The sequence below is a fragment of the Anopheles coustani genome, chromosome 2 (genome assembly GCF_943734705.1).
Source record: "Anopheles coustani chromosome 2, idAnoCousDA_361_x.2, whole genome shotgun sequence".
Classification (NCBI taxonomy): domain Eukaryota; kingdom Metazoa; phylum Arthropoda; class Insecta; order Diptera; family Culicidae; genus Anopheles; species Anopheles coustani.
The window spans coordinates 63,918,919-63,946,089 of record NC_071289.1 but is presented as its reverse complement, the minus strand read 5'-3'; the positions used below and the strand labels follow the sequence as shown (position 1 = coordinate 63,946,089).

At 48.2% G+C, this 27,171-nt stretch overlaps 5 protein-coding genes and 1 pseudogene across 5 annotated transcripts; 3 read left to right on the top strand and 3 right to left on the bottom strand.

Moving 5' to 3' along the window:
* Positions 1–2,292: 2,292 nt before the first annotated feature.
* Positions 2,293–18,572, top strand: LOC131264810 (esterase B1-like). Its single transcript, XM_058267076.1, has 4 exons — positions 2,293–2,330; positions 16,736–17,549; positions 17,623–18,091; positions 18,173–18,572. Exons 2-4 carry the CDS (start codon positions 16,772–16,774, stop codon positions 18,570–18,572), a joined length of 1,647 nt encoding a protein of 548 aa, XP_058123059.1. The 5' UTR covers positions 2,293–2,330; positions 16,736–16,771.
* LOC131265619 (juvenile hormone esterase) lies at positions 2,309–4,789 on the top strand. Its single transcript, XM_058267904.1, has 4 exons — positions 2,309–2,363; positions 2,855–3,222; positions 3,295–4,281; positions 4,347–4,789. The coding sequence occupies exons 2-4, from the start codon at positions 2,855–2,857 to the stop codon at positions 4,645–4,647; spliced, it is 1,656 nt and encodes a 551-aa protein (XP_058123887.1). The 5' UTR covers positions 2,309–2,363; the 3' UTR covers positions 4,648–4,789.
* LOC131265620 (esterase B1-like) lies at positions 4,834–6,728 on the bottom strand (annotated as a pseudogene).
* LOC131264811 (esterase B1-like) lies at positions 10,116–11,967 on the bottom strand. The gene is made up of 4 exons (XM_058267077.1): positions 11,357–11,967; positions 10,677–11,285; positions 10,489–10,611; positions 10,116–10,416 (listed from the first exon to the last, which is right to left on the bottom strand). The coding sequence occupies exons 1-4, from the start codon at positions 11,965–11,967 to the stop codon at positions 10,116–10,118; spliced, it is 1,644 nt and encodes a 547-aa protein (XP_058123060.1).
* LOC131265621 (esterase B1-like) lies at positions 14,313–15,964 on the bottom strand. Its single transcript, XM_058267906.1, has 4 exons — positions 15,642–15,964; positions 14,960–15,568; positions 14,774–14,896; positions 14,313–14,700 (listed from the first exon to the last, which is right to left on the bottom strand). The coding sequence occupies exons 1-4, from the start codon at positions 15,947–15,949 to the stop codon at positions 14,400–14,402; spliced, it is 1,341 nt and encodes a 446-aa protein (XP_058123889.1). The 5' UTR covers positions 15,950–15,964; the 3' UTR covers positions 14,313–14,399.
* A 1,064-nt stretch (positions 18,573–19,636) lies between the features above and the next one.
* LOC131264809 (esterase B1-like) lies at positions 19,637–23,980 on the top strand. Its single transcript, XM_058267075.1, has 5 exons — positions 19,637–20,318; positions 20,380–20,848; positions 20,930–21,260; positions 22,221–22,718; positions 22,790–23,980. The coding sequence occupies exons 1-5, from the start codon at positions 19,865–19,867 to the stop codon at positions 23,978–23,980; spliced, it is 2,943 nt and encodes a 980-aa protein (XP_058123058.1). The 5' UTR covers positions 19,637–19,864.
* Positions 23,981–27,171: the final 3,191 nt, after the last annotated feature.

Sequence of the window (27,171 nt, the reverse complement as noted above, 5' to 3'; positions counted from 1 at the left end):
TGCGCCGCATTTTGTCCTGGTAACAGTAAAACTTACGCCACGTTGGATTGCATGTAAACGTGACGAATAAGCATGCTCGTCCCTATTCGCGAGTTCATAGCCTCGCTGTAGTAATTATACTGAAATTCGTTTTCACAACACTGGTAAATGAGAAGGTTTTCTCACTGCTCTAAGCAACAATAATTTGAACACATATTCTACTACCACCAATTAACAACATTAGTTATTATTACCAAAAATTAACAAAGATTTTACTATCGTCACTTATATGAAACGACTTGTTTGAATTAAATTCACCACTTTTGTATTAAACTCACCACCACAGTATGTCAAAAGGCATGTTGCTGTGTCGGTTTATACTTGTTGTAGTTCACTTTATGTGTCATTGCTGAATGTAAACAAAACAAACAAACCAATGTATGACGATAGAAAATTGTAATTAATTAAAAAAGTATAAAATTTTCAGATATGAGACATAGTTAAAAACCTATTCTCATACCTAAGGAACGTGTGTGCAACGTTTGAGTTTAAATGGTTCAGTCGTTTAGGAGGAGTTTGAACACTAACACCGTGACACAAGAATTTTATAGATATAGATATTTCTACATCTTTGAAGCTTCAATTTATAAGCAAAAATGTTGAAGGCACCAAGAAGTTACTTCACCAGAAACTTAAGAAGTATAAACAAACACAATAACTTATTGAAAATGTATGGTTTACAGAGTTGGCGATTGTAGATCTATGGGATAAAATATATTTGAATGAAAAAATTACTTACTTATCGAATTTTTAATATTATTATTTGAATGAGATTTGTTAGAAAACATTCTTAAGTATCATTACTGAAAATTTCAACTCACTACGGCATCTAGAACAAAAGATATTAGCTTTGAAGCACAGCAAAATGCAAACCCCCATACAAAACGTATGGCCTACCCGGGTAGGCGGTCGTATGTTAACGTAGGTATTTTTGGTCGTAGACCTGAAGGTTAATTATTTTTTACAATATGTTATGCAATTTTACAAAAAATTTCAAGTAGTTAAGTATTTACGAGCAAATATATCAGTACTAAAATACAGAAAAAGCCAACTTCTATGTCAAATATATGAACTACACAGATAAATGGTTATAAATGTAATGGTGAAATTTTTTGGAACCTCAAATTAACATATTTAATGAATTTTTAAAATTATAAAAATTATACAATATTTTGAGAAACACCCAAGTATCTTCACTGAAAATTTCAAATCGATCCGACGTCTAGATAAAAAGTTATTAAGTCTTAAGTACAGGAAAACGGAATCTCCCATACAAAATGTATGGACTACCCGGGTAGTCCGGTTGATCGTTTGAGGGGTATCAACCGAAAAACGCAAATAAAAATTATTTAAATTCCTAGGCAATTTTTTTTCTTTAGCAAAACGACAGAAAATGAGTTTTTCTAGGCATTCTAAAAATTTCATGCCGATACGTCAATCCAATCAAAAGTTAGAACAAAACAAAACTCTAAAAACTACCCGGGTAGGCGGTTGAACGGGTGACGGTTAAATTTGTTTTGATTTTTTGAGAGATAGCTTTCTGCTACACAATAACGACCGATTTACAAGGATTTTCAGATGATATTATAACAGCAGCAGCATTATTTCTAACTGTAGCACATGATATCACAACATATTGGTACCATAATCGATAATAGCAGCATTAATAGAAGCCATGGGGGTGCCCATGGCGCAGCGGTAGCGCGAGGAAACACCACACCACAGGTGTGGGATCGAATCTCGAGTCTGGCACCCCCCGGTATTACGAACGGCTGACCACCGATCTATAATATACCGTCTTTCGGTCACCCAAACTCTCTCCGGAGAGAGGCCTTGTCCCACTAGGGGATGTCGTGCCACATAAAAAAATAAAATCGGTAGAAGCACCCTGGATTCAACCGGATTCAAATGAATTCAACCGGATTCGCCGTTGAATGCGCTATGCTAGTTGCATATTTCGCGCAAGCTGCCAGGATTATAATATCAACTGCTACGATTCTGTTTTCAAGTGACAAAGTTATAATAGACATGATCGCTTTATAAAATCAACTGATGTCGTAGAAATAATGCTGCTGCTATTATGTAACCATCTAAAAATCCCTGTAAAAACGTATGGCCCCTTCTTATTCCAAGCCAGCCACGTCACTGAGCGATTGTTATCACTTTCAACTGTCACAGTTCGACTTTGTTGTTGTTGTGCTTCTCTTCTGAAATAACACAACTTCCAATTTCTAGTTATTTCTTTCAGTGAAAGGGGATATTTTTATAAATTTTACTGCTGTGAACATCAGGTAGCAAACAAGAAGAATTTTGTAAGATAAAAAGTTCATAAGGCTGGCGCATCCGTTGTTGGCTGTGCGTGAATCTGTAAAGTGAGCCTCCTAGCGATATTTCGTAATATTTATTTCTCAATAATGTTCAAGTGTGCACGGCTGCTTCGATCGAAATTACCGTGTTTATCTCAAGCTTCCTTTTCAACCAGTGTTCAACGTTGGGCAAGTATTGTGTGGTTTTGTGTCCAAATTTTGTTAATTCTCGTTCCGTTTCTTACCTCGATTCTATTGGATGTAATTTTGTTCCCGCGTGATAGGGTGGGTGTTTGGTTGATTAGAAGCTTGTAGGAGTGGGATGCATGAATGGGCAGATTTCTTTATCTGGGAACGATCGCTTGATAATCGGTTTGTTCCTGACGCACTACACGTTGTTCATGTTGGTGGAGGGAAACTTTGGCCAGTAGAGACAGTTTTGTTTGCTTTTTGAACAGTTGAAAAAGATTTTTCTCATCGACTCAAACGCGCTCCGTCTTCCGTTGCAGATGAGAAACATTGATCGTGTTAACGTGAAGGTCCGGCAGGGGACAGTTAGTGGCGTGAAAGAGAAGCTGCCGAATGGGAACGAATTTTGTGCCTTTCGTGGTATCCCGTACGCGAAACCACCGGTCGGAGAGTTGCGCTTTAGGGCGCCGCAACCTCTCGAGCGGTTCCCGTACCCCGTACTGGACTGCAGTGTCGAGCGGGATGTTTGCTTCAGCCGGAACATGTTCACGCAGGAGCTGGAGGGTACGGAAGACTGTCTCCACTTGAACGTCTATACGCCGGCCCCAGAGCGCTGCACTAAACCCCTGCCCGTGATGGTGTTTATCCACGGTGGAGCCTTCCTTTTCGGCAGTGGCAACAGTGATTGGTAGTTGAAAGCTTGTTTCCGGCAAATGCTGGTGGAACGGCAGACATTTATTCACGGCTGATTTCTTTTTAGTTATTCTCCTGAATATTTGCTGCAAGAGGACGTCGTAGTGGTTACACTCAACTATCGGCTCGGCGCGTTAGGTTTTTTGCACCTACCCAGCCAGGGTATCGAGGGGAACGCCGGACTGAAGGATCAACTGATGGTTCTGAAGTGGGTGCAGGACAACATTTCCCACTTTCAAGGTGATCCACTGAATGTGACACTTTTCGGTGAAAGTGCTGGTGCCGCCTCGGTCCATCTGCATCTTTTATCGCCCGTCTCGCAGCGATACTTCCATAGGGCCATCTGCCAGAGTGGTATCTCCATCATGGAATGGGCGATGCAGCTCGATTCCGTAAACCGTACGCGCACCCTGGCGAGACTGATCGATCCGGCGGCAAAATCGGACGAGGAGGTATACCGAACGCTGCTAAAAGCGGACAAAGTGGAACTGATGGGACTGATGTTGAACACACTTACGGCTGATGAGAAGCGTCGCGGTCTGCCGATGCCATTCAAGCCGGTGGTGGAGGAATCGATTGGACCGGATACCGTCGTTCCGGTGCATCCGTTCGTAGCCATGCAACAACCGAACCGTATCCCACCGATACCGATCATATTTGGCAATAACGATCGCGAGGGCACCATTATGATGATGGATGCGATAAGAAAGCTCGACCTGTACGATAACGATATGGCACGGATGATCCCACGGACGGTGAACGTGGCCCCGGGGAGTCCCGCCAGTGAGCAGCTGGGAGAAGAAATCAAACGATTCTACTGTGGGCCGAAGGGTGTCACGAATGAAACCGTTAACCAGCTTGCCGACCTGATGACGGATTACCATTTCGGTATTTTGGCCAACACTTGCGCCGAACTGCACGCACGGCATCAGCCAAACTCGCCAATGTTCTACTACAACTTCAGCTTCGACGGGGAGCTGAACATGTACAAAAAGTTGCTACAGTTGAGCATCCCCGGGGCATGTCATGCGGACGAACTATCGTATCTATTTTTGTAAGTATCCAGGGTAGCGGTTAATTTTAAGTTTGATTTCATATAATTATGAATGCACGTTGCAGGATGCGACTAGCGAACTACGACGTGCAACCGGACACGGAAGCTGCCCAAGTGCGACGCGTGATGTGTCGCTTGTGGACGAACTTCGCTAAATATGGTCACCCCACCCCGGCCGACGATAAGAGTCTTCCCTTCCGGTGGGATCCGGTAGATAAGATTCCGCCGAATGAGCCATTCCGGTTAAAGTGTTTGAATATCAACCGGCAGCCGCAAATGATGGTTGATCCGGCGAAAGAACGGATCGACTTCTGGCGCGGTGTCTATCGGAAGTGGAATGAAGATTTTCTCAAAGTCAAACTTTAGGATCAACTTCGTTCCAGAGAGAGGAGAAACTTTTAGGGGTTGGTGAAAGGGCAAAAGAAACGGCTAAAGGTACGTTGTGTACAACACAGGATTAATGGGGGTATATATTTTTAATAAAACGTTTATTTGTTGCTTTAGTATACGTGCACAGTGTGTCGCATCAATCAATCTCGATTCTCCGAAACCTTACTCAATGATCGGAACAAGTTGCGATCCGTTGAACCTTTTGAACAGGACCTTCCAAAACTGGAAGCGCTCAAGGAAGAAATCGCTCGTCATGGCACAGCCACCCTCTTTCAGCTCGAACGCATGTGGATAGAAATCATCGGTGACCTCCTCCCGGGGGTGCTCGACCGGGATCCACTCGGCGGCGACTTCAGATGGATTGCCATGGCGTGCCCAGTTGACCCATAGGCGACACAAATATTCGCGAAACTTGGCTGCCTCGGAATTATCGTCTACCGCGGCAGTGTTGTACAATGTGGAACTGAAAGTTTTAAGTAACGTGCATAAATAGCTGGTAAGGTAATAACGGAAATTTTTATGACTCAAAAGTTACCTAAAAAGATAGTACAGATCGTCAGCATGTACAGCACCGATCAGTTCTGGCGGGACCTTCATTATCTCCCGAAACTTGTTCAGTTCTCCCATGAACGAGAACACGTACATGTAAAGGGGTGCACTGAAGGGGAAAAAGGCTAGTTTTTAGCAGATGCGCATACGAAAAACGTTCTTCCGCAACCTTACCTTTGGTGTCGTACGTGCAGTTCGGCCGCAAAGTAACACGGAAAGGTGTTGAGATTATCTCCCAAAACGGTGGCCAAGTTTTCTTTCGTTTCCGACGACACGGGACGTTCGTTGAAGAAGAATTTCTTAATCGTTTTCGCTGCCAGTTGTCTGTCCCGCTCGTTCCTAATGCGCAGCGTGGCCGGAACCATCCGGGACGGTTCGCTATCGCCGACCACAGGACCAAACCTTCCGCGCTGGTGGTTCCCAGGATGAGCGGGATTTCCCGGGTGAAGCTCGCCTTGGCAGCGTCCACCGGATGGACGGTAAGGATGGCATCCTCACTGTCCGGTTGCTCGACGACCGGCGTGAACGGGAAGCGAATCAGTACCGTTTGTTCGAGTTCGGTCATCACTTGGTTTTGGATGGCGGTCATTTTTTCGGCCGACGCTTGCATTAGCGTGGCCAGCACTTCCTCGTCGGTGCTGTCCTCGGCCGCACCCAACAGGTTCGCCAGCCTACGGGCACGTTCGGCCGGTTCCCGCTGCCATAACCACTCGTTGTACGCCGTTCCACTTTGCGCGATGGCTTTGTGGAAGTATTGCCTTGAAAACAAACGATTGCAAAATGTTACAAAGCTACTGGATTGGTTTCCCACTCATCCCCATCCCCTCACCTGGACAGCTCGCTCAAGTAGTGCAGATGCACCGAAGCTCCACCGGCACTGTCGCCAAAGATGGTTACATTGCTTGGGTCACCACCGAACCGGTCGATGTTCTCCTGCACCCACCGGAAGCTCAGCCGTTGGTCTTTCAGTCCCGCGTTGCCCGCGATTCCGACACTCGGCAGCGATAGGAAACCGAGCGGGCCTAGGCGATAATTGAGCGAGACGACGACCGCACCCTGCTGCACCAGATACTCCGGGTTGAACAGGGCCGAGACGCCGGAACCGTTGTAAAATCCCCCCCCGTGCACCCACACCATCACCGGGAGGGGTGTTTTCGGTTCCAGCTCCGGGCTGAACACGTTCAGGTAGAGACAATCTTCCGATCTCTCAAGCCGCACATCGTCCGAGCAGCTGCTGGGACCGTCCACGAGACACTCCAGTGGTTCGACCGGAAAAGATGCCAACGGCACCGGCGCCCTGAACCGCAGCTCACCGATCGGTGGCTTTGCGTAAGGAATTCCTTTGAAAATGTAACAATCGTGTCCATTTGGCAGTGAACCCTTGATTCCGACGATGCTACCCGGCTGCAGGGAAACGGTTATCTTGCTTTCGGCCATCGCTTTGCTGACAACACTGAACACGGATTTCACTGGAAGGAAGCTGTGCGGTTCCGAATCTTTTCCACTGTTGCTTGAACAAACACTAGATTCTTACTGTTCGCCAGAATTGGACATATGGCTTTTATAGCCGGTCCTAAAGGACGAGCTCTTTTATAGGAGTTCGGACAGAGTTGGTACGCCTCTGATTACGAGTAAGGGAACAAACGTTCGACTTAGCGTAGGAGGATATACCCCGACTCGCATAGCGAAAGAAGAAGAAGTTCGCCAGAATCGTCCCACGTTGACTAGCCACCGCTGAGAGAGTTGCTTATGTTCCTGTTTGTACTTGTGGTTTGCGATGCAGGTTTGTGCATCGTACTTGTGGTTTGCGATGCTGAGTGTGGGGTGGGCCACTTGCAAGATGATCGAGCCGGAGTGTTCTCCTCGGAAGCATCTTCCCACACAGACACACACACACACACACACTCCACAGCGATATCGAGAGTTCCGGTTAAAGTGTTTGGATATCAACCGTCAGCCGCTAATGATGGTTGATCCGGCGAAAGAACGGATTGACTTCTGGCGCGGTGTCTATCGGAAGTGGAATGAAGATTTTCTCAAAGTCAAACTTTAGGATCAACTTCGTTCCAGAGAGAGGAAAAACATGTAGGGGTTGGTGAAAGGGCAAAAAAAACGACTAAAGGTACGTTGTGTACAACACAGGATTAATGGGGGTATATATTTTTAATAAGGCTATGCTACCTGCACATGAGAGGCAAATTTTATAATATAAGCCTCATTAACGTTCATGCCCCTACCGAAGACAAAGATGAAGAGGAGAAGGACCTGTTTTACGGCCGCCTCGCGAAACTCTATGAAATATGCCCCAGGTATGACCTCAAAATCATCCTGGGGGACTTCAATGCAAAAGTCGGTAGGGAGTCGATGTACCGCCAGTACATCGGAACCCACAGTCTACACGAGCACAGTAATGAAAACGGTAGTAGATTGGTCCAGTTCGCAGCAGCGAGCAATCTGGTCATCGGAAGTACCCAGTTTGCGCGACGGGACATCCACAAAATCACGTGGGTATCCCCGGATGGAGCCACTTCCAACCAGATCGACCACGTGTTGATAAATCGCCGCCACCAATCGAGTCTGTTAAACGTCAGAACTTATAGAGGGGCCAACATCGATTCTGATCATTACCTGGTTGGCTTAATGATAAGATGCAAGATCGCCTGCCCACGAGCCAATGTGGGTAGAAACAACACGCAGACACGATACAACACGGACTCTCTTAAGGACAGTCGAGTCCAACTCTCTTACCAGGGAGCCATAGATGAGTCTCTACTACTGCAACAAGGAGAAACAGATACGAGCGGGAGGTGGGATGCTCTAAAAACAACGATCACGAACTGTGCCAAAAACGTTTTAGGAGAACGTCGTGGCAACACCAGATCTGGCTGGTACGACGAGGAGTGTAGACTTGTGAATGAACGCAAAAACTGCGCATACCGAGCAATGCAGCAGAAACAAAGAACACGGGCATGCGCAGAAGAATATCACCGGTTCAGACGAGAAGAGAAACGAGTTTTCAAGCGAAAGAAGCAATTGTGGGAGGACGCCAAAATGCAAAAACTCGAGGCAACCAGAGTGCGTTACGGACCCACAAGACAGTTTTACCAAGCGATAGCAGACCACCGAAGCACCTTTACTCCGAAGGTGACCTGCTGTCGCAGCAAGGATGGAGATTTGGTCAGCAACCAGCCAGAGGTCCTCTCGCGGTGGGCTCAGTACTTCGATGAATTACTAAATGATCAGTTTAACGAGGAGCTGGAGGCTCCACCAGCAGATGAAATCATGCTTCAGCCACCTAGCATTGAAGAACAACGAAAGGCTATCCGTCGCCTCAAGAACAACAAGTCGCCTGGCACGGACGGAATAACAGCCGAACTGATCAAAAACGGAGGCGCAAATCTAGAGAACGAAATTCATCGACTGATATCTGAGATATGGGATAGCGAATCGAGCCTTGTGATTGGAATCTTGGTATCATCTACCCCATATACAAAAAGGGAGATAAGTTAGACTGCAGTAACTACAGGGGTATTACGGTGTTGAATATCGCCTACAAAATATTCTCCCTCGTTCTTCAAGAACGACTTGACCCATACGCTGAAGAGATAGTAGGAAACTATCAGAGGGGATTCCGAAGAGGGAGATCAACCACTGATCAGATCTTCACCATGCGGCAAGTCTTGGAGAAGATGGCAGAGTACCAACAAAACACTTTCCATCTCTTCATTGATTTTAAAGCCGCATATGATAGCATAGCCAGGGTAAAACTGTATCAAACCATGAGCTCATTTGGAATCCCGGCTAAATTAATCAGACTTGTAAGAATGACCATGACCAACGTCACTTGTCAGGTGAAGGTGGATGGAAAACTCTCAAGTTCCTTTGCTACCACCAAGGGACTGCGCCAAGGGGATGGACTTGCCTGCATACTCTTCAACCTAGCGCTAGAGAGGGCCATCCGAGACTCGGAGGTGGAAACTTCGGGGACCATCTTCTATAAGTCAATCCAGATCCTGGCATACGCTGATGATATTGATATTATTGGTAGAAGACTCTCCTATGTAGCAGAAGCATACCAAAGGATCGAGCAAGCGGCGAATAACCTCGGACTGCAGATAAACGAGGGAAAAACCAAGATGATGGTGGCACCATCAGCGGCCCTGCCAACAATTGCCGAAAGCCTACGCGGGGCATTTTCACCTATCTTGGGTCAAAGGTCAGCACCGACAACAACATTGAAGATGAAATTCGCGCCACGGTGCTGGCAGCCAACCGGTCATATTACAGTCTGAGAAATCTCTTCCACTCACGATACCTGTCAAGACAGTCGAAGCTGGGACTATACCGAACATACATAGTACCAGTGCTCACATACGCCTCCGAGACATGGACTCTGTCCAAATCTGACGAAACCCTCTTAGCCGTGTTCGAGAGGAAGATGCTCAGGAGGATTTTTGGCCCCGTATGTGAGGAGGGACAATGGAGGAGCCGCTATAACGACGAGCTCTACGAGCTGTACGGCGACCTTACTGTCGTACAGCGAATAAGACTCGCCAGGCTCCCGTGGGCTGGTCATGTCATGAGAATGGCACCGGACGACCCAGCCCATAAAGTCCTTTTAGGCTGTCCCCAAGGACAGAGGAGGCGTGGTAGGCCTAAATTGAGGTGGAAGGATGGCGTAGACGAAGCCGCCAATAAAGCCGGAATACGGAATTGGACCAGCGTGGCGAGCGACCGTGAGCGGTTTCGGATAGAGCTTCGTCAGGCCAAGACCGCTCAGCGGTTGTAGCGCCACATAAGTAAGTAAGTAAGTACATTTTTAATAAAACGTTTATTTGTTGCTTTAGTATACGTGCACAGTGTGTCGCATCAATCAATCTCGATTCTCCGAAACCTTACTCAATGATCGGAACAAGTTGCGATCCGTTGAACCTTTTGAACAGGACCTTCCAAAACTGGAAGCGCTCAAGGAAGAAATCGCTCGTCATGACACAGCCACCCTCTTTCAGCTCGAACGCATGTGGATAGAAATCATCGGTGACCTCCTCCCGGGGGTGCTCGACCGGGATCCACTCGGCGGCGACTTCAGATGGATTGCCATGGCGTGCCAAGTTGACCCATTGGCGACACAAATATTCGCGAAACTTGGCTGCCTCGGAATTATCGTCTACCGCGGCAGTGTTGAACAATGTGGAACTGATAGTTTAAAGTAACGTGCATAAATGGCTGGTAAGGTAATAACGGGTATTTTTATGACTCAAAAGTTACCTAAAAAGATAGTACAATTCGTCACCATGTGCAGCACCGATCAGTTCTGGCGGGACCTTCATTATCTCCCGATACTTGTTCAGTTCTCCCATGAACGAGAACACGTACATGTAAAGGGGTGCACTGAAGGGGAAAAAGGCTAGTTTTTAGCAGATGCGCATACGAAAAACGTTCTTCCGCAACCTTACCTTTGGTGTCGTACGTGCAGTTCGGCCGCAAAGTAACACGGAAAGGTGTTGAGATTATCTCCCAAAACGGTGGCCAAGTTTTCTTTCGTTTCCGACGACACGGGACGTTCGTTGAAGAAGAATTTCTTAATCGTTTTCGCTGCCAGTTGTCTGTCCCGCTCGTTCCTAATGCGCAGCGTGGCCGGAACCATCCGGGACGGTTCGCTTGCGTAGAGTGGAAGTCTTTCCTCTATCGCCGACCACAGGACCAAACCTTCCGCGCTGGTGGTTCCCAGGATGAGCGGGATTTCCCGGGTGAAGCTCGCCTTGGCAGCGTCCACCGGATGGACAGTAAGGATGGCATCCTCACTGTCCGGTTGCTCGACGACCGGCGTGAACGGGAAGCGAATCAGTGTCGTTTGTTCGAGTTCGGTCATCACTTGGCTTTGGATGGCGGTCATTTTTTCGGCCGACGCTTGCATTAGCGTGGCCAGCTTTTCCACGTCGGTGCTGTCCTCGGCCGTACCCAACAGTTTCGCCAGCCTACGGGCACGTTCGGCCGGTTCCCGCTGCCATAACCACTCGTTGTACGCCGTTCCGCTTTGCGCGATGGCTTTGTGGAAGTATTGCCTTGAAAACAAACGATTGCAAAATGTTACAAAGCTACTGGATTGGTTTCCCACTCATCCCCATACCCTCACCTGGACGGCTCGCTCAAGTAGTGCAGATGCACCGAAGCTCCACCGGCACTGTCGCCAAAGATGGTTACATTGTTCGGGTCACCACCGAACCGGTCGATGTTCTCCTGCACCCACCGGAAGCTCATCCGTTGGTCTTTCAGTCCCGCGTTGCCCGCGATTCCGACACTCGGCAGCGATAGGAAACCGAGCGGGCCGAGGCGATAATTGAGCGAGACGACGACCGCACCCTGCTGCACCAGATACTCCGGGTCGTACAGGGCCGAGTGGCCGGAACCGGTGTAAAATCCTCCCCCGTGCACCCACACCATCACCGGGAGGAGTGTTTGCGGTTCCAGCTCCGGGCTGAACACGTTCAGGTAGAGGCAATCTTCCGATTTTCGTTCGAGCCGCACCTCATCCGAGTAGCTGCTGGGACCGTCCACGAGACACTCCAGTGGGTCGACCGGAAAAGATGCCAGCGGAACCGGCGCCCTGAACCGCAGCTCACCGATCGGTGGCTTTGCGTAAGGAATTCCTTTGAAAACGTAACAATCGTGTCCATTTGGCAGTGAACCCTTGATTCCGACGATTCTACCCGGCTGCAGGGAAACGGTTATCTTGCTTTCGGCCATCGCTTTGCTGATAACACGAAACACGGATTTCACTGGAAGGAAGCTGTGCGGTTTCGATTCTTTCCCGGTGTTGCTTGAACAAACACTGGGTTCTTACTGTTCGCCAGAATTGGACATATGGCTTTTATAGCCGGTCCTAAAGGACGAGCTCCTTTATAAGAGCCCGACTCGCATAGCGAAAGAAGAAGAAGTTCGCCAGAATCGTCCCACGTTGACTAGCCACCGAGAGAGTCGCTTATCTTCCCGAACTTGTTGTTTGCGATGCTGAGTGTGGGGTGGGCCACTTGCAAGATGATCGAGCCGGAGTGTTCTCCTCGGAAGCATCTTCCCACACAGACACACACACACACACACACTCCACAGCGATATCGAGAGTTCCGGTTAAAGTGTTTGGATATCAACCGGCAGCCGCAAATGATGGTTGATCCGGTGAAAGAACGGATTGACTTCTGGCGCGGTGTCTATCGGAAGTGGAATGAAGATTTTCTCAAAGTCAAACTTTAGGATCAACTTCGTTCCAGAGAGAGGAAAAACATGTAGGGGTTGGTGAAAGGGCAAAAGAAACGAATTGTTACGGACGGACGATAGGTCTCGTTCGAGTTAGAAAATCGGTTCTCAAATTGGCATGTCAAAATATAAAATTTACACACAGACAAGAAAATGGAAGTAAAGGATGGAACAAATAACCAACAAAGATGGCCAGAAAATGCTTGAATTGGTCAGAAAAAGTTGTTGGTTTAACACAGAACAACCACGAGTAAAGTTTAGGATAAACGCATAGCCTAGAAACAGCGATTACTGCTGTCGTTGCACCAATGCAAACTCGCATGTAGATTATGATAAAGGAAACGATTGTTACTTTCGGTACCAAGTACAATCGTGGATCAAAATACACATGACTTCCCGGATACTATTCATCGGGAACGAGATGTGTAAGCATGCGTGCAACGATAGCGCTAAACGTATGGCGCGACAAATATTAATGATTAAATCAAAACATGGCTTGCTCAACGCGTGGGAGCAAAGACCGGGAAAGCGAGATCGCTTAAGGCTACAAAGTCGAAACGCCACACGTATGCGTACGCTAACCAAATTCCAACATTGTAGAAGGAATCGCGAGCGGGCGCGATATAACAATGTTGTAACAAGTACAAAATTCAGCATAACCAAATTCCAACATTGTAGAACGAACGATCGCGAGAGGGCGCGATATAACATGTTGTAACGAGAACAAAATTCAGCTAACCGAATTCCAACAATATAACATTGTGGAAAGAATCGCGAGCGTGCGCGATCTAACAATGTTTTATCCAGTACAAAATCCAGATAACCGAATTCGAACGATACAACATTGTAAAAAGAACGAACGATCGAGCGAAGCAAGAACGCGTTGACAAACAATTTTCAGTTGTTTACTCGATCGACATAATGGTCCAAGCGTGTGACCAAATCATGCGAAAGTCAGTGAGTCAGGCCAAGGCATACGCATCTAAACCAAAACAACAATGTAGTTACAAATGGCGCTGTTCGATTTCAAGTTCAATAGAAAAACTGCGAATATGTTCGAACGAGCATGAATGAACAAGTTGGAACAGGAATTTACGTTAGTTCAACGCAAATGCAAACAAGTCTGGATTCTGGAGTGAGATCTTCTAACTCGCTCGCGCTCTTTAGTCCATAGAAACCATTTAGGTATATAAGACGGACAAATTTGGAATAAAATCAGACTTTCATGGGAATCCATCCGAGGCGGTCACCTTGACCGTCTTGGTACGAGGCTCGGGGATGTTCTCATCATCTTAACCTCGACGCTTTAGAGGAAAGGAAGTTCGGTCTAATCATTTTTTACCCTTTCAGCAACCTTACCCTAAGGACTTAGGAAATCTTGAGAGCGTCCCCTCCGGCGTCGGCGTAGTCACGGCACGGACCAAACTCTCCAAAGATCCAAGGTTCTATCCCATCCTCGGTCGCGATTTCTCCGTCGTCGGCGTAGTCACGGCGCGGACCGATCGTACCGAAAGCCAGCTTCCTAACCCTATCCGAAAGACTTAACGATAATTCGTCGGAATCTCTCTCCGCTGGCGGCATAGCCACGTCGCGGACCGAATTCTCGGTTATCGTCAAGTCCAGGTTTTAGCATCACACGTTGTTTTCTCCGGTGTCGGCATAGTCACGGCCCGGACCGAACACGTTGATACTAAAGCCGAAGGAGTCAAGTTCACAGTAAAAGGTGTTCGCGTTGGAGCCGACTAACGCACACGGTCAAGCTACCTTCGCGCTTGATCGGACAATTCCACGTCGTTACACGACTAAAGGTACGTTGTGTACAACACAGGATTAATGGGGGTATATATTTTTAATAAAACGTTTATTTGTTGCTTTAGTATACGTGCACAGTGTGTCGCATCAATCAATCTCGATTCTCCGAAACCTTACTCAATGCTCGGAACAAGATGCGATCCGTTGAACTGTTTGTAGAGGGCCTTCCAAAACTGGAAGCGCTCGAGGAAGAAATCGCTCGTCATGGCACAGCCACCCTCTTTCAGCTCGAACGCATGTGGATAGAAATCATCGGTGACCTCCTCCAGGGGGTGCTCGACCGGGATCCACTCGGCGGCGACTTCAGATGGATTGCCATGGCGTGCCAAGTTGACCCATAGGCGACACAAATACTCGCGAAACTTGGCTGCATCAGAATGATCGTCTACCGTGGCAGTGTTGTATAATGTGGAACTGAAAGTTTAAAGTAACGTGCACAAATAGCTGATAAGGTAATAACGGGCATTTTTTGTGGCTCAAAAGTTACCTAAAGAGATAGTACAATTCGTCAGCATGTGCAGCACCGACCGGTTCTGGCGGGACCTTCATTTCCTCCCGAAACTTGTTCAGTTCTCCCATGAACGAGAACACGTACAGGTAAAGGGGTGCACTGAAGTGGGAAAAAGACCAGTTTTTAGCAGTTGCGCATACATCCGTACTTCCACAACCTTACCTTTGGTGTCGTACGTGCAGTTCGGCCGCAAAGTAACCCGGAAAGGTGTTGAGATTATCTCCCAAAACAGTGGTCATGTTTTGTATCGTATCCGACGACACGGGACGTCCGTTGAAGAAGAATTTCTTAATCGTTTCCGCTGCCAGTTGTTTGTCCTGCTCGTTGCTAATGCGCAGCGTGGCCGGAACCATCCGGAACGGTTCGCTTGCGTAGAGCGAAAGTTTCTCCTCTATCGCCGACCACAGGACCAAACCTTCCGCGCTGGTGCTTCCCAGGACGAGAGGGATTTCTCTGGTGAAGCTCGCCTTGGCCGCGTCCACCGGATGGACGGTAAGAATGGCATCCTCACTGTCCGGTTGCTCGACGACCGGAGTGAATGGGAAGCGTATCAGTAGCGTTTGTTCGTGTTCGGTCATCACTTGGTTTTGGATGGTGGTCATTTTTTCGGCCGACGCTTGCATTAGCGTGGCCAGCACTTCCTCGTCAGTGCTGTCCTCGGCCGCACCCAACAGGTTCGCCAGCCTACGGGCACGTTCGGCCGGTTCACGCTGCCATACCCACTCGTTGTACGCCGTACCGCTTTGCGCGATGGCTTTGTGGAAGTATTGCCTTAAAAAAAAAAACGATTGTAAAATATCACACAGCTGCCGGATTGGTTGTCCATCCATCCCCATCCCCTCACCTGGACGGCTCGCTCAGGTAGTGCAGATGCACCGAAGCACCACCGGCACTCTCGCCAAAGATGGTTACATTGTTCGGGTCACCACCGAACCGGTCGATGTTCTCCTGCACCCACCGGAAGCTCATCCGTTGGTCTTTTAGTCCCGCGTTGCCCGCGATTCCGACACTCGGCAGCGATAGGAAACCGAGCGGGCCGAGGCGATAATTGAGCGAGACGACGACCGCACCCTGCTGCACCAGATACTCCGGGTCGTACAGGGCCGAGTCGCCGGAACCGGTGTAAAATCCCCCACCGTGCACCCACACCATCACCGGGAGGGGTGTTTTCGGTTCCAGCTCCGGGCTGAACACGTTCAGGTAGAGGCAATCTTCCGATTTTCGTTCGAGCCGCACCTCATCCGAGTAGCTGCTGGGACCGTCCACGAGACACTCCAGTGGGTCGACCGGAAAAGATGCCAGCGGAACCGGCGCCCTGAACCGCAGCTCACCGATCGGTGGCTTTGCGTAAGGAATTCCTTTGAAAATGTAACAATCGTGTCCATTTGGCAGTGAACCCTTGATTCCGACGATGCTACCCGGCTGCAGGGAAACGGTTATCTTGCTTTCGGCCATCGCTTTGCTGATAACACGAAACACGGATTTCACTGGAAGGAAGCTGTGCGGTTTCGATTCTTTCCCGGTGTTGCTTGAACAAACACTGGGTTCTTACTGTTCGTCGGAATCGTCCCCCGTTGACTAGCCACCGAGAGAGTCGCTTATCTTCCCGAACTTGTTGTTTGCGATGCTGAGTGTGGGGTGGGCCACTTGAACGAAGATCGAGCCAGAGTGCTCTCGGAGGCATCTTCCCACACGAACACACACACTCGCCATCGATATCGAGAGTGCATCGCGCGTTGAAGCAACAACTATGTCGCTGTTAGCGCCAAATTGAGGAAGTAAACACCCCGCCTTATTGCCGGTTTGATTGTTTGATTGGCCTTGATCTTAACCCCCCGTGTCCGACCGGCACAAATTTGGCGAGTGGCAAGTTCGTTGTTATTTTCGGACGTGGGTTGTTGTTCAATTTGCGAATTTCGTTTTTGTTTTTCTTTTCAGGCTTTTTGCTAATTTTCGCCAATCAGCCACAATCTGATGGAGGCAAACTGCACGGTTCGAGTGTCGTCTGGCGTGATCCGAGGCGTAACGGCACCGCTACCGAACGGCGAGCCCTGCTTCCGGTTCAAGGGAATCCCGTATGCCGAACCACCGGTCGGAAGTCGTCGCTTCCGTCCGCCCCAACCGTTCAAACAACACGCCAAGCCCGTACCGCTGGATTGTAGCGTCGAACGATGCGTCAGTTTAGCCAGCAGCTACCTTCCGCCGGATGCTATCGGTTCGGAAGATTGTTTGTTTTTAAATGTTTACACACCGATAAACCCGACGGTGGTAGACGGCTGTACGGGAACCCTCCTACTGCCCGTGATGGTCTGGCTGCACGGTGGAGCCTTCTGCACTGGGAGCGCCGATTCGACGGTATACGACCCGGAGTGGCTGGTGGCGCAGGGTGTCGTCGTCGTAACGGTAAACTATCGACTCGGACCGGCTGGATTTTTGTGTTTACCGTCGGTGGGAATCTACGGCAATATGGGGCTGAAGGATCAACGGATGGCGCTCGAATGGGTGCGGTCAAATATCGGTCGCTTTGGGGGCGACGCTGGTAATGTGACGCTGTTCGGTGAAAGTGCCGGTGCGGTTTCGACCCATCTACACTGCCTATCGGAGCGGTCCCGCCACCTGTTCCACAAAGCTATCTGTCAATCGGGGGTTGCGACTAGTTCGATTACCTTTCAGAACGATCCGGAGCGAAAGGCAAGGCGGTTGGCGGAGTTTTTCGGCTGTCCAGAGGGTGCTTCTGATGACCTTGTGCTGGGTACGTCAACATAAAATGAAATGAAACGTTACCAACTTCGATCCAATATTGCAATACTCTTGTTGATTTACAGAAACGCTTATGAATGTGGCTCCGGACCAGCTTGCCAAACATCAGAAAGAAGCGCTGACCGTGTATGAGAAAACACTCGATTCGGTTTACCCATTCCGGCCAACGGTGGAAGTGCCCGAAGCGGACGAACCTGTAGTCACGGAGGATGTGATGGTTTTGCTGAAGCACCCGAACAGTGTGACCATCCCCATGATCATTGGAGTGACCAGTGAGGAGGCTCTGTACAAGATAAACACCTTCCGTCTGCATCTGGACCGGTACAGGACTGAAGTGACTCGCTTCCTTCCGGCCTCACTGAACATTCCATCGGACCGTCGACAGAAGGTAGCGCAAGACGTCATAGATTTCTACTGTTGCACAACCGGAATCGCTCGCTCCACCGAACTGCAGATGAGTAGAATATTTACCGACATTTTCTACCTCATCCCTGCGGTACAAGCGGCCGAGTTGCATTTAAAGCACCAGACTGGGTAAGGGACCTCTTTCAAGCGCAGGGGTTTGTACTATCAACACAATTGATTGATATGTGTGTGTGTGTGTGTATTTTTCAGGAGCATATTTTTCTACCATTTCACCGCAGAAACGGAACTGAACAAATTTCGCAAACTGTGGAAAGTGCCGGACGAACATCGGGGTGCCAGCCACGCGGACGACGTTTGCTATCTGTTCAGCTCGCCGTACTTCAATACCGACGCCATCGAACGGCAGTCCACGGGTTGGCAATTAAGAGAAACAGTGTGCCAGCTGTGGGCCAGTTTCGCAAAAACTTCCTCCCCGTGCGCTACGACAAATGATGGCGTTGTGTGGACTCCACTGGAAAGCCCGGGCCCGTCGGAGATTCAATGGATGGCGCTGGAGATTGGTAACCAAGGGGTAAAGATGAAGAGTCTTCCCAACAGGCGGATTCAATTTTGGAGAGAGCTATATCAAAAATATAACTGTTGGGAATAAACAATTCATGTAACTGTTGTATCATTAATAACCATGAATTAATTGTGCTTATTTATGAAAACACACAACTGAATGAGAAAATCGCTGAAAGTTCGATCTATAAAAATTATATAAAATTTTCCATTACACACAGACCTTTAAAAGTTATGAAAGGAATCGCTTTGATTTCTAAAATTAGATATGGTCCCATGTGGTACAAGAACTTACGTTTCATCCAATGAAGATGCAAGAGGTGGCTTATTCTGTATATTTATCCCTGGGGAGGAAGAAAGGAGGAAGAGAAGGGACAGTTCTCGGTACATTTGGGCACGGATTTAGCCTTGCCCAAAAATTGCGCCGGTTTCCAAATCAATGATAAACGGTGCGCGATAAGGTGATTAGATAAAACGATAAAAGTTTAAAAAAGCGCACCAGGAAATATGTTTTCGAGCATAATTAATTCACCACACACAGTTGTGTTCCTTTTTGTAAGCGACCGAAAGTTCAAGAGCGGTGTTGCTGATCAAATATCGAGAAACATTAACCGAACGGTGTACGACAAAGTGGGTATGATGTCATGGCAAGTATTTGCCAAATCTCGCACCAATCGGAAGAATCCGCAGTCATTCCCCGGGGCGGCGTGATTTTTCTTTTTGCTCCCTCTGCCCATATCTTATCAACGTATCTTTTGGAGCGGAGATAGAGTATACTTCTAAGCTTCAACCGACCAAATCCGGTGGGTGGCCCGTTTAGTTCGAAGCAAACTGCCCGACAGGATGGTTATCCGCAAGCTGTACGTTCCACCGACGGTCGTAAAGAGAGATCCAGTTCCGCCGCGCGTGGATCCGAGCTCTTTGCCTCCGGCCAGCGCCTATCAGGTAAGAGTGAACGTTGAGTGCACGATTATGTAACTTAGTTTCAAACAGGTTCTCCTTTAGCCCCCTTCCAGCGATCTACCGTTGATCGTCGATGAGACGAGTGTGCCGAATGGCGGTGAGCCGCTCGTGTTTGCGGACGATGTAGAGCTTACCATCAAGCCGGGGAAGATTGTTGGCCGCCGGAAGGTAACCGCAGCTAACAAGGAGTATTACTCCTACCAGGGTATTCCGTACGCGGAACCGCCGTTGGGTGAGCTGCGCTTCAAGCCGCCGGTTCCAGTGGAAAAGTTCTCCGAAGAACCGCTGGACTGTAGCCAGGAGCGGAGTATCTGCACTGCCTGCTTTTACCTGCCCGAAGGTGGCCACGGAACGGAGGATTGTCTCTATCTGAACGTGTACACAACGAGTGCTCCGAGTGGTCAGCCCGGTACGCTGATGCCGGTCATGGTGTGGATTCATGGTGGCGGTTTCTATACTGGCAGTTCGAGCACGAGTTTGTACGGCCCAGACTATCTGGTGCAGGAGGGCGTGGTTCTGGTGACGTTCAACTATCGACTGGGACCGCTCGGTTTCCTTGCCCTTCCGTCTGTCGGCATCCACGGCAACCAGGGACTGAAAGATCAACAGTTGGCTCTTCGCTGGGTGAAGGAGAACATTGTCCATTTCGGGGGCGATCCATCGAACGTAACGCTGTTCGGGGAAAGTGCTGGCAGTGCATCGGTGAACTGGCACTACCTCTCGCCAACGTCTCGCCAGTTCTTCCACAAGGCAATCTGCCAGTCGGGTTCGGTGTTCTGTCCCTGGGGGTTGCAGTACCAGCCGGAGCATAAGGCACGCAAGTTGGCCTCGGTGTTGGGCTACGAGGGAGACGATGATGCGGGAGTTTTGGGTACGTATAAAAGTAACTACAAAAGTCGGTGAGTCATAATCGATCCTTCGTCCACCTTCAGAAACTTTGCGAAACGCTTCGGCCGAAGATTTAGTGGCGAATGCAAACAAAGCGTTTGAGGAGGCTGAGAAGAGCATCTACTTTGCGTCACCGTTCATTCCCTCGATCGAGGACGCTACCTCGGAGGATCCGATCATTCCGCAGCGTGGTGAGGAGCTGCTGAAGCAACCCAATGTGACATCGATTCCTTTGATATATGGGGTAAACAGCGGTGAGGGGTTGTTATGGAATGGACACATGCATACGATGCTGGACGTGTTGGCGAGTAACCTGGGCATGACACTGCCGCTAGATTTCGGAATCCCGCGCGATACGGCACCAGCCGTGTTGGAGGAAATTCGTCAGTTCTACTTCCAGGATCAACCGATCAGCCAGGATACGGTTCTACGCATGTTGGATCTTTTGGCTGACGTTGGTTTCAATTTCCCCGTGTTCAATGCCGCTGAGTTGCATTCTCGCTATCAGCAGGAGTAAGTTTTTGGCATATTCTGGAGGACAGTTTAGTCAAGGACCTAGTATTTACATGCCAATTTCGAATTCTTTCTCAACAGAGCTCCACTGTACTTCTACAATTTCGCATACGAAAACGAGCTGAACCAGATGCGCAAGTTCTTAAACGTACCGGAAGGAACCCCGGGAGCCTGCCACGGTGACGAGCTGCCGTACCTGTTCAGCGGTTCCGAGTTCCATGTGCAGGTGCAGCCTGATTCCAGCGCCGGACGAGCTCGTTCGTTGCTGTGCCAGCTTTGGACTAACTTTGCCAAGTTCAGCAACCCTACGCCGGATGAGCAAGTCGACAGCATCGGCTTCCGATGGGAACCGGTCGCTCCTACACCCTCCGGCGAACCGTTCGTCCTGAAGGCCCTCGAGCTGAACGATCCAGTGTGCATGCTGGAGAATCCGTTGCACGATCGGATACAGTTTTGGAGGTCGCTGGCCGAACGCTATAACCCGACACTGCTGGGCTAATCGCCCTAGGGTCTGGGATTTTGCTGAGCGTAATCCCCGGGATTATTTTTCTTCGATTTTGAGATGCCGCCCCGTTTGGGGAGAGTTTACGGACACACAAAACCTTAGCTATAAAACACCGCCGACCGCCGTCGTGTGGGTGACAGATAAGGCTCGCGTTTTGATTGCTTACGCCGCAGAGAGATATCCGAAATTGTGGTGAGGTCTCCGTTTCAGGTTGGCTGCCAAGATAAGACGGTGATATACTTTTATTTTTTGGCCCGTATCTGCCGCGGCATTGTTTTCTCGGTCAATGTTAGCGCAGGGCAGAGCATTTATGCAACCCGGCTGCAATCGGTCTTTGCGCAAATCATTCCGCTTAAGTAATAAGGGTTGAGGGCAGACGAGACGTAGCGGTTCTTACTCACACGCTAAGTCGGGTGTAATAAAAATTCACTTTCGCAATCCAAATGGCCGATGACGTCTCGCAGTGCGCCAGGGTGAGGGAACTGCTTGCAGACGGTTCGTTTCGACAGTGAAGTTAAATGGAGACGATACAAAACAGAAGGAAATAATCATATGCTAATCATACCTGCAGTTGTTTTGTCAACTTACCACCTCGTTCGTTCTAATCCACCGAATGGATCTCTTTATAAAAGAAACAACGCCATCGGACGAATGCAGTCTACAAACGCAGTTGCATGGTGATACGGTGGGCAGTTAGTTTACCGTCCGTTACTTTAATTGATTTCGGTGACGATGGTTATGCGAAATGTTCGCAAGCATGGTGCGTCGAGTTGCCTAGGTAACGGAACGCAGCAGTACGATGTAAGTTTGTCAGACTTTGGTTGGATGATTGGGCAACGAGCGTGTTCTAGCTGTTTCACATTGCAGGCTTCTTTTCGAGTGATGGTGAAGGTGGTACAGGGGTCAATTTACGGTACGAAAGATCGTCTCCCGAACGGGCAGCCGTACTACTGTTTCAAAGGTATCCCCTACGCGCAGCCTCCGATTGGAAAGCTTCGATTCGCATCTCCGGTGGCTATCGAAAGATACAACGTGTCGTACCTGGACTGTAGCCGCGAACGGAGCAACTGCATGGGTCGAGATGTGATAACCCGCGACATATCCGGATCTGAGGATGGTCTGTTCTTGAATGTATATACACCGCGAATCGTTAGAGATGGATCGTCGGGCGGACTGCTGCCGGTAATGGTGTTCTTTCATGGTGGTGGAATGACGGGTGGCAATGGAGGAAGCGGCCTCTACCTGCCGGACTATCTGGTGCAGGAGGGTGTGGTAGTTGCCACGGTTAACTATCGCCTTGGAGTGCTTGGATTTCTGTGTCTACCGCATGCGGGCATTGAAGGGAACGCTGGGTTGAAAGATCAGGTGAGGATAAGTAACCGTTGGTAGGATATTAAATCGTTGTTGCATGCGGTTTTCTCGAACCACTTTCACAGCGTATGGCGTTGCAGTGGATCGCTCAGAATATCACAACGTTTGCTGGTGACCCGAACAACGTAACCATCTTTGGGGCAAGCTCCGGTGGAAGCAACGTCATGATGCACTGCTTCTCCGAACTTTCGCGACCATTCTTTCACAAGGCAATCGCGCAGAGTGCGACTGTGTTTGCGGATCTGATTTACCAAAACGAACCGGAAAACCGGGCTCGTTCCCTGGCGCGCATCTTCGGATACGAGGGTTCATCGGACGAGGGAGCACTGGCAACACTCCGGGACGTGCCGGCACACCGTCTCTACGAGGCCCAGTTTCTCGTTCTGTCCGATCGAGAGCGTGAGTATGGACCTATCTTCCACTTCCCGTTCACTGCCGTCATTGAGCGGAAGGAGTCCCGGGATGCCGTTCTACTCAAGACTCCCATGGATTATCTGCGAGAGCACGGCAGTATCCCGGTGCCGGTCCTCTGCGGATACAATGATAAGGAGGGCATTATGGAGCTGGTAGACACGATCAAAACAATCTCCGTGTACAACCGTCAGCCAGAGAAGTTTATCTGTGGCTCGTTCAATGTGGACTACTTTAGCCCGCTTGCTCGAGCCCTCGGGGAGGAGTTAAAGCGACATTACTTTGGCGATCAGCCGATCACACGCGACAACCTGCACCACATGGTAGACCTCCTATCGGACCGTTTCGTTGTAGGCTATTACGTGCTGTGTCATTTGTGGAATACCTACCAGCCACAGACACCGTTCTACTCGTACCGGTTTGCCTTCGACGGCTCGTTGAACAAAGGCAAGGAGTTGCTTAAGTTCCAGCATCTGCCGGGCGCATGCCACATCGATGAGGTGTACTACATCTTCAGCTCACCGTTACTTCGGACGGAAATTCCACCGACCGACCAGGCGCACGCAATGCGTCAAACGATGGTTCGTATGTGGACCAACTTCGCCAAGTACTCCGATCCGACGCCAACGCACGATTTAGCTCGTCTTCCGTGCCGCTGGGAATCGATGGTCGCGGTGCCACAGGGTGAAGAAAATCCACCCAACTACACCCTGCTTGCGATCGGCAACGAGGAGGTGAAGATGGACACGCTGCCGGAGTTGCAACGGTTGGCCAAATTTCTAGACATCCTTAAGCGATGCAATGGGTCAATAGATAACTTCGTTATCCCGCGTGTTGACGCTTGAAAGGACCTGCCTGAAGCGGATAATGTTAGCTAAATGAACATGCTCGTATGTGTGTACGGTGACATGCATTGTACCTTCAATTCCAGGTACTCGTTAATTTATTCCGCAAACCACCGAAACACGGCCAGTTTGGTGAGGCGGTAATGAATTTATAATTAATTGTTTGACATTGGACGGCGGTTCGGTGTGGTGCTCCGCATTTTGTGAGCCCAAGGCCGCCAAACTGAATTCATTAGTCGGTAATTTGAAGACGAAATTTGGAAGACACCAGCGTAGTGCTTTCTGAGGATCAATATTAGTAACAGGGAACTTTGTTCAGCGAGAGTATATATTAATTAGGTAATTAGTCTACCACATCAATGAAGTTTGCAAATGATTTTATATTGAAATTTATGCAGCAATCGGAGGAATAGTTAAATTATGTCCCGATGGTAACCTAAGGATGTTAAAGAATACTGTAATGCTGTAAAATGTATCCAAATAAAGTAGTTTGTTTATGTTTACAATTCCTTCAAACATGGAATGCAGGATCTATGAATAGAAATTTATTTTGATTGATGGAAACATTGGCGCAACAGTTACAAAGGATTTATTTGGTATTATTAAAACATGTACACGCTAAGCAACTCCAAAATGTACCAACCAGGATTACCAACAGTTATCCAATGAACGATTTTGGAATTTGAGAAGAAGTATGGAACGCCCACCAACAAATTTATGGTTACAAAAACTGTGTGAGATATATATAAAAAAACATTCAAGCTTGAAAAAGCTGCAAGTAACAGGTAAAATCTGAAGCTAAAATTATTATTTTCGTCACAACTGGTGCTCTTGATTTGCTGCTAATCAAAGTCAATGCCAAAAGCAACTTCGTTTCGTCTGCAAAAGCTTTGGAGCTGAGGCGAGACGAATAAAAATCTTTCAGTAATATCGGAATGATGATTTTTTAATGTCTCCTCTCCAAACCGGGCGGTGGGTAGGTGTGTGTAGCGGTAAAACTATGAACCCTGGCACACCATATTCGCCGACGGATCGTGGATCAAACAAGTTCGCGCGCTGACGAATGATAAATAATTAAGTTGTCAGCGGCAGGGGTTCCCAGGGAGGGTGCGAATGGGAGTGGGAAGTTACGGTGCTAATTTAAAAGCACGACGGTTGTTTTGCTGCCATCGCATTTGGTGGTTGTTTGCTGCTCCTGGTAGAACGTTTAGTCTTTTTCATATAAGTCAATATTTTAAGCAATCATTTGGACTTCATAAATATGATTAAAATGTTTGTTAAACATGTGCCGATTTAGTGTTAATATTTTGATTATTTTAATCCCACTTGTTTTTGTACAACCAGCGATACATAAATAACTTGTGGTATAGGAGCGGTAGATTCTCATCAATAAGATCAACATCAAACTTCAATAAAATGCATTGGAAAGAAGGCCCTAAAATCTGAGCCGTGTTGTAAATCAACGCGATTCACTGGTTTGGAAAAAAATGTGTTTTGCACGGTTCGACCGATTAGGGAAAGCTTTCCGGTTTTCGAGACTTGAAAGTCACTTCTTTCTCGATTTAGGCTTTGGAGTGCCGCAAAGCGTGGGGCTGTTTTGTTTCCGTTTCCATTATGAATCTAATTATTGATTCATTCAAGAGAAACGTAGATTCCGGCAGACGCATCCGGTGCTCAATAATGCATTAAGGAATAATTGATTTGTCTGTTTTTCGATGAAGTTTTGCTGGAATTTGTCGAATTTTGTAATTGATTAGAATTACGAAAAATGGTTGGTGAGTGGCAAAGTTTCTATTAAATCAAATAAAATAAATTATAGGGCCATCAGCATGCTTGGTTGATTAAAAAATTGTATTTCAGGTTTCGACGGTTTATTGTGCTCTTGAAAAGCTCTTATGAGACAAATCGTCAACTTGAATAAAATTAAGCATTCTGGTCAACTTGATTCATAATTCACACGCGCGACGTGGCCTTACGTACCTCCTCCGTAGTACACCGAGCGCCAGTCCATCAGATCGGACGGACCGACCATCGTGAGTATGGTTCAAAATTCTCAGGTGGCCCATCTGTGCCGGGCGAGCGATAATATTACGTGAAGGAAAACCGTGCGTGAGCCGTAATGGCATGACAAATGGCGAAGGCAACCGCCTCCGAATTTGGTAATAATATCAGCAGCAGTAAGTGTACTTGACGGGGATCCTTCCAACCCGGTACAGGCTCGCCAGGACCAGTTCCCTGTTCTACTAACTGTGAACCGGTTATAGCACACACGACGGCCGAACTGCCGAACCGGTGGTATTTCTCCGTGCGAGAGAAACACTCATCATTGCTCCGGGAGTGAGTTTAAATAGCCGAGAGATCGCGTAAACAAAAGCGCACAACACTCCAAACTTGCTATTACTGTCGAATGATAAATATTTAATAAAATCGTGGAAAGTCTAACTGGAGAGAAAGCTCAATGTAACGTACAGTTCCTCCGGACAGCTGTTGGCGGCCTCCTTCGAGACTTGTGAGACAAATTTTCCCCGAAAAGTGAGTGGAAATAATGGCGTCTCTCGATAGCAGTGAGGAGCGTAAGGAATCCTGAGTTTGAAAGAGAGTGAAATATTTTGTTGTGGTGAGCAGATCGTGCGAGATGAGGCGCCTCCATCGCAGTTCACTAAAAGTTTCTCGACCATAAACAACTGATTTAAACATGGAGGAATTTTTGATGAGTCTCTACTTTGATGTTCTTTGAAAAAATGAGTTAATGATTAGGCATCCTTTTTTAGTAATTACCAACAACTTCTGCATGTGTTTAACATAAAGAGATGAATGTTTACTAACTTATTTATAACGGCCGTTTCTAAATGTTGTTCCCTTCTATAAGCTTCATTCACACTGAAAACGAAATGTTCTACAAGAAAATCTTCCCGAACCGAATTTTCATAATCAAATTAACACATATCAAGTGGAGTTGTTAAAGAAGCTTTCAAATTTAAACAAACATCCATCCTTACCTCACCGCTTTCCATATCGAACAGGGTGAGGTTTACTTCTCACTGCTCGCCGCAATCCGATGTTGTTTTCGTCATGTTCCCCCATGCCGCGCGCCCCTTTTCACCTGCACCCTTGGTCGGCAGTCGGGCGGGGAGAATAAAACACACTTTTCGCAGCATCGAACGGTTCAGTCCAGGTTTGGCCGCGCTTCC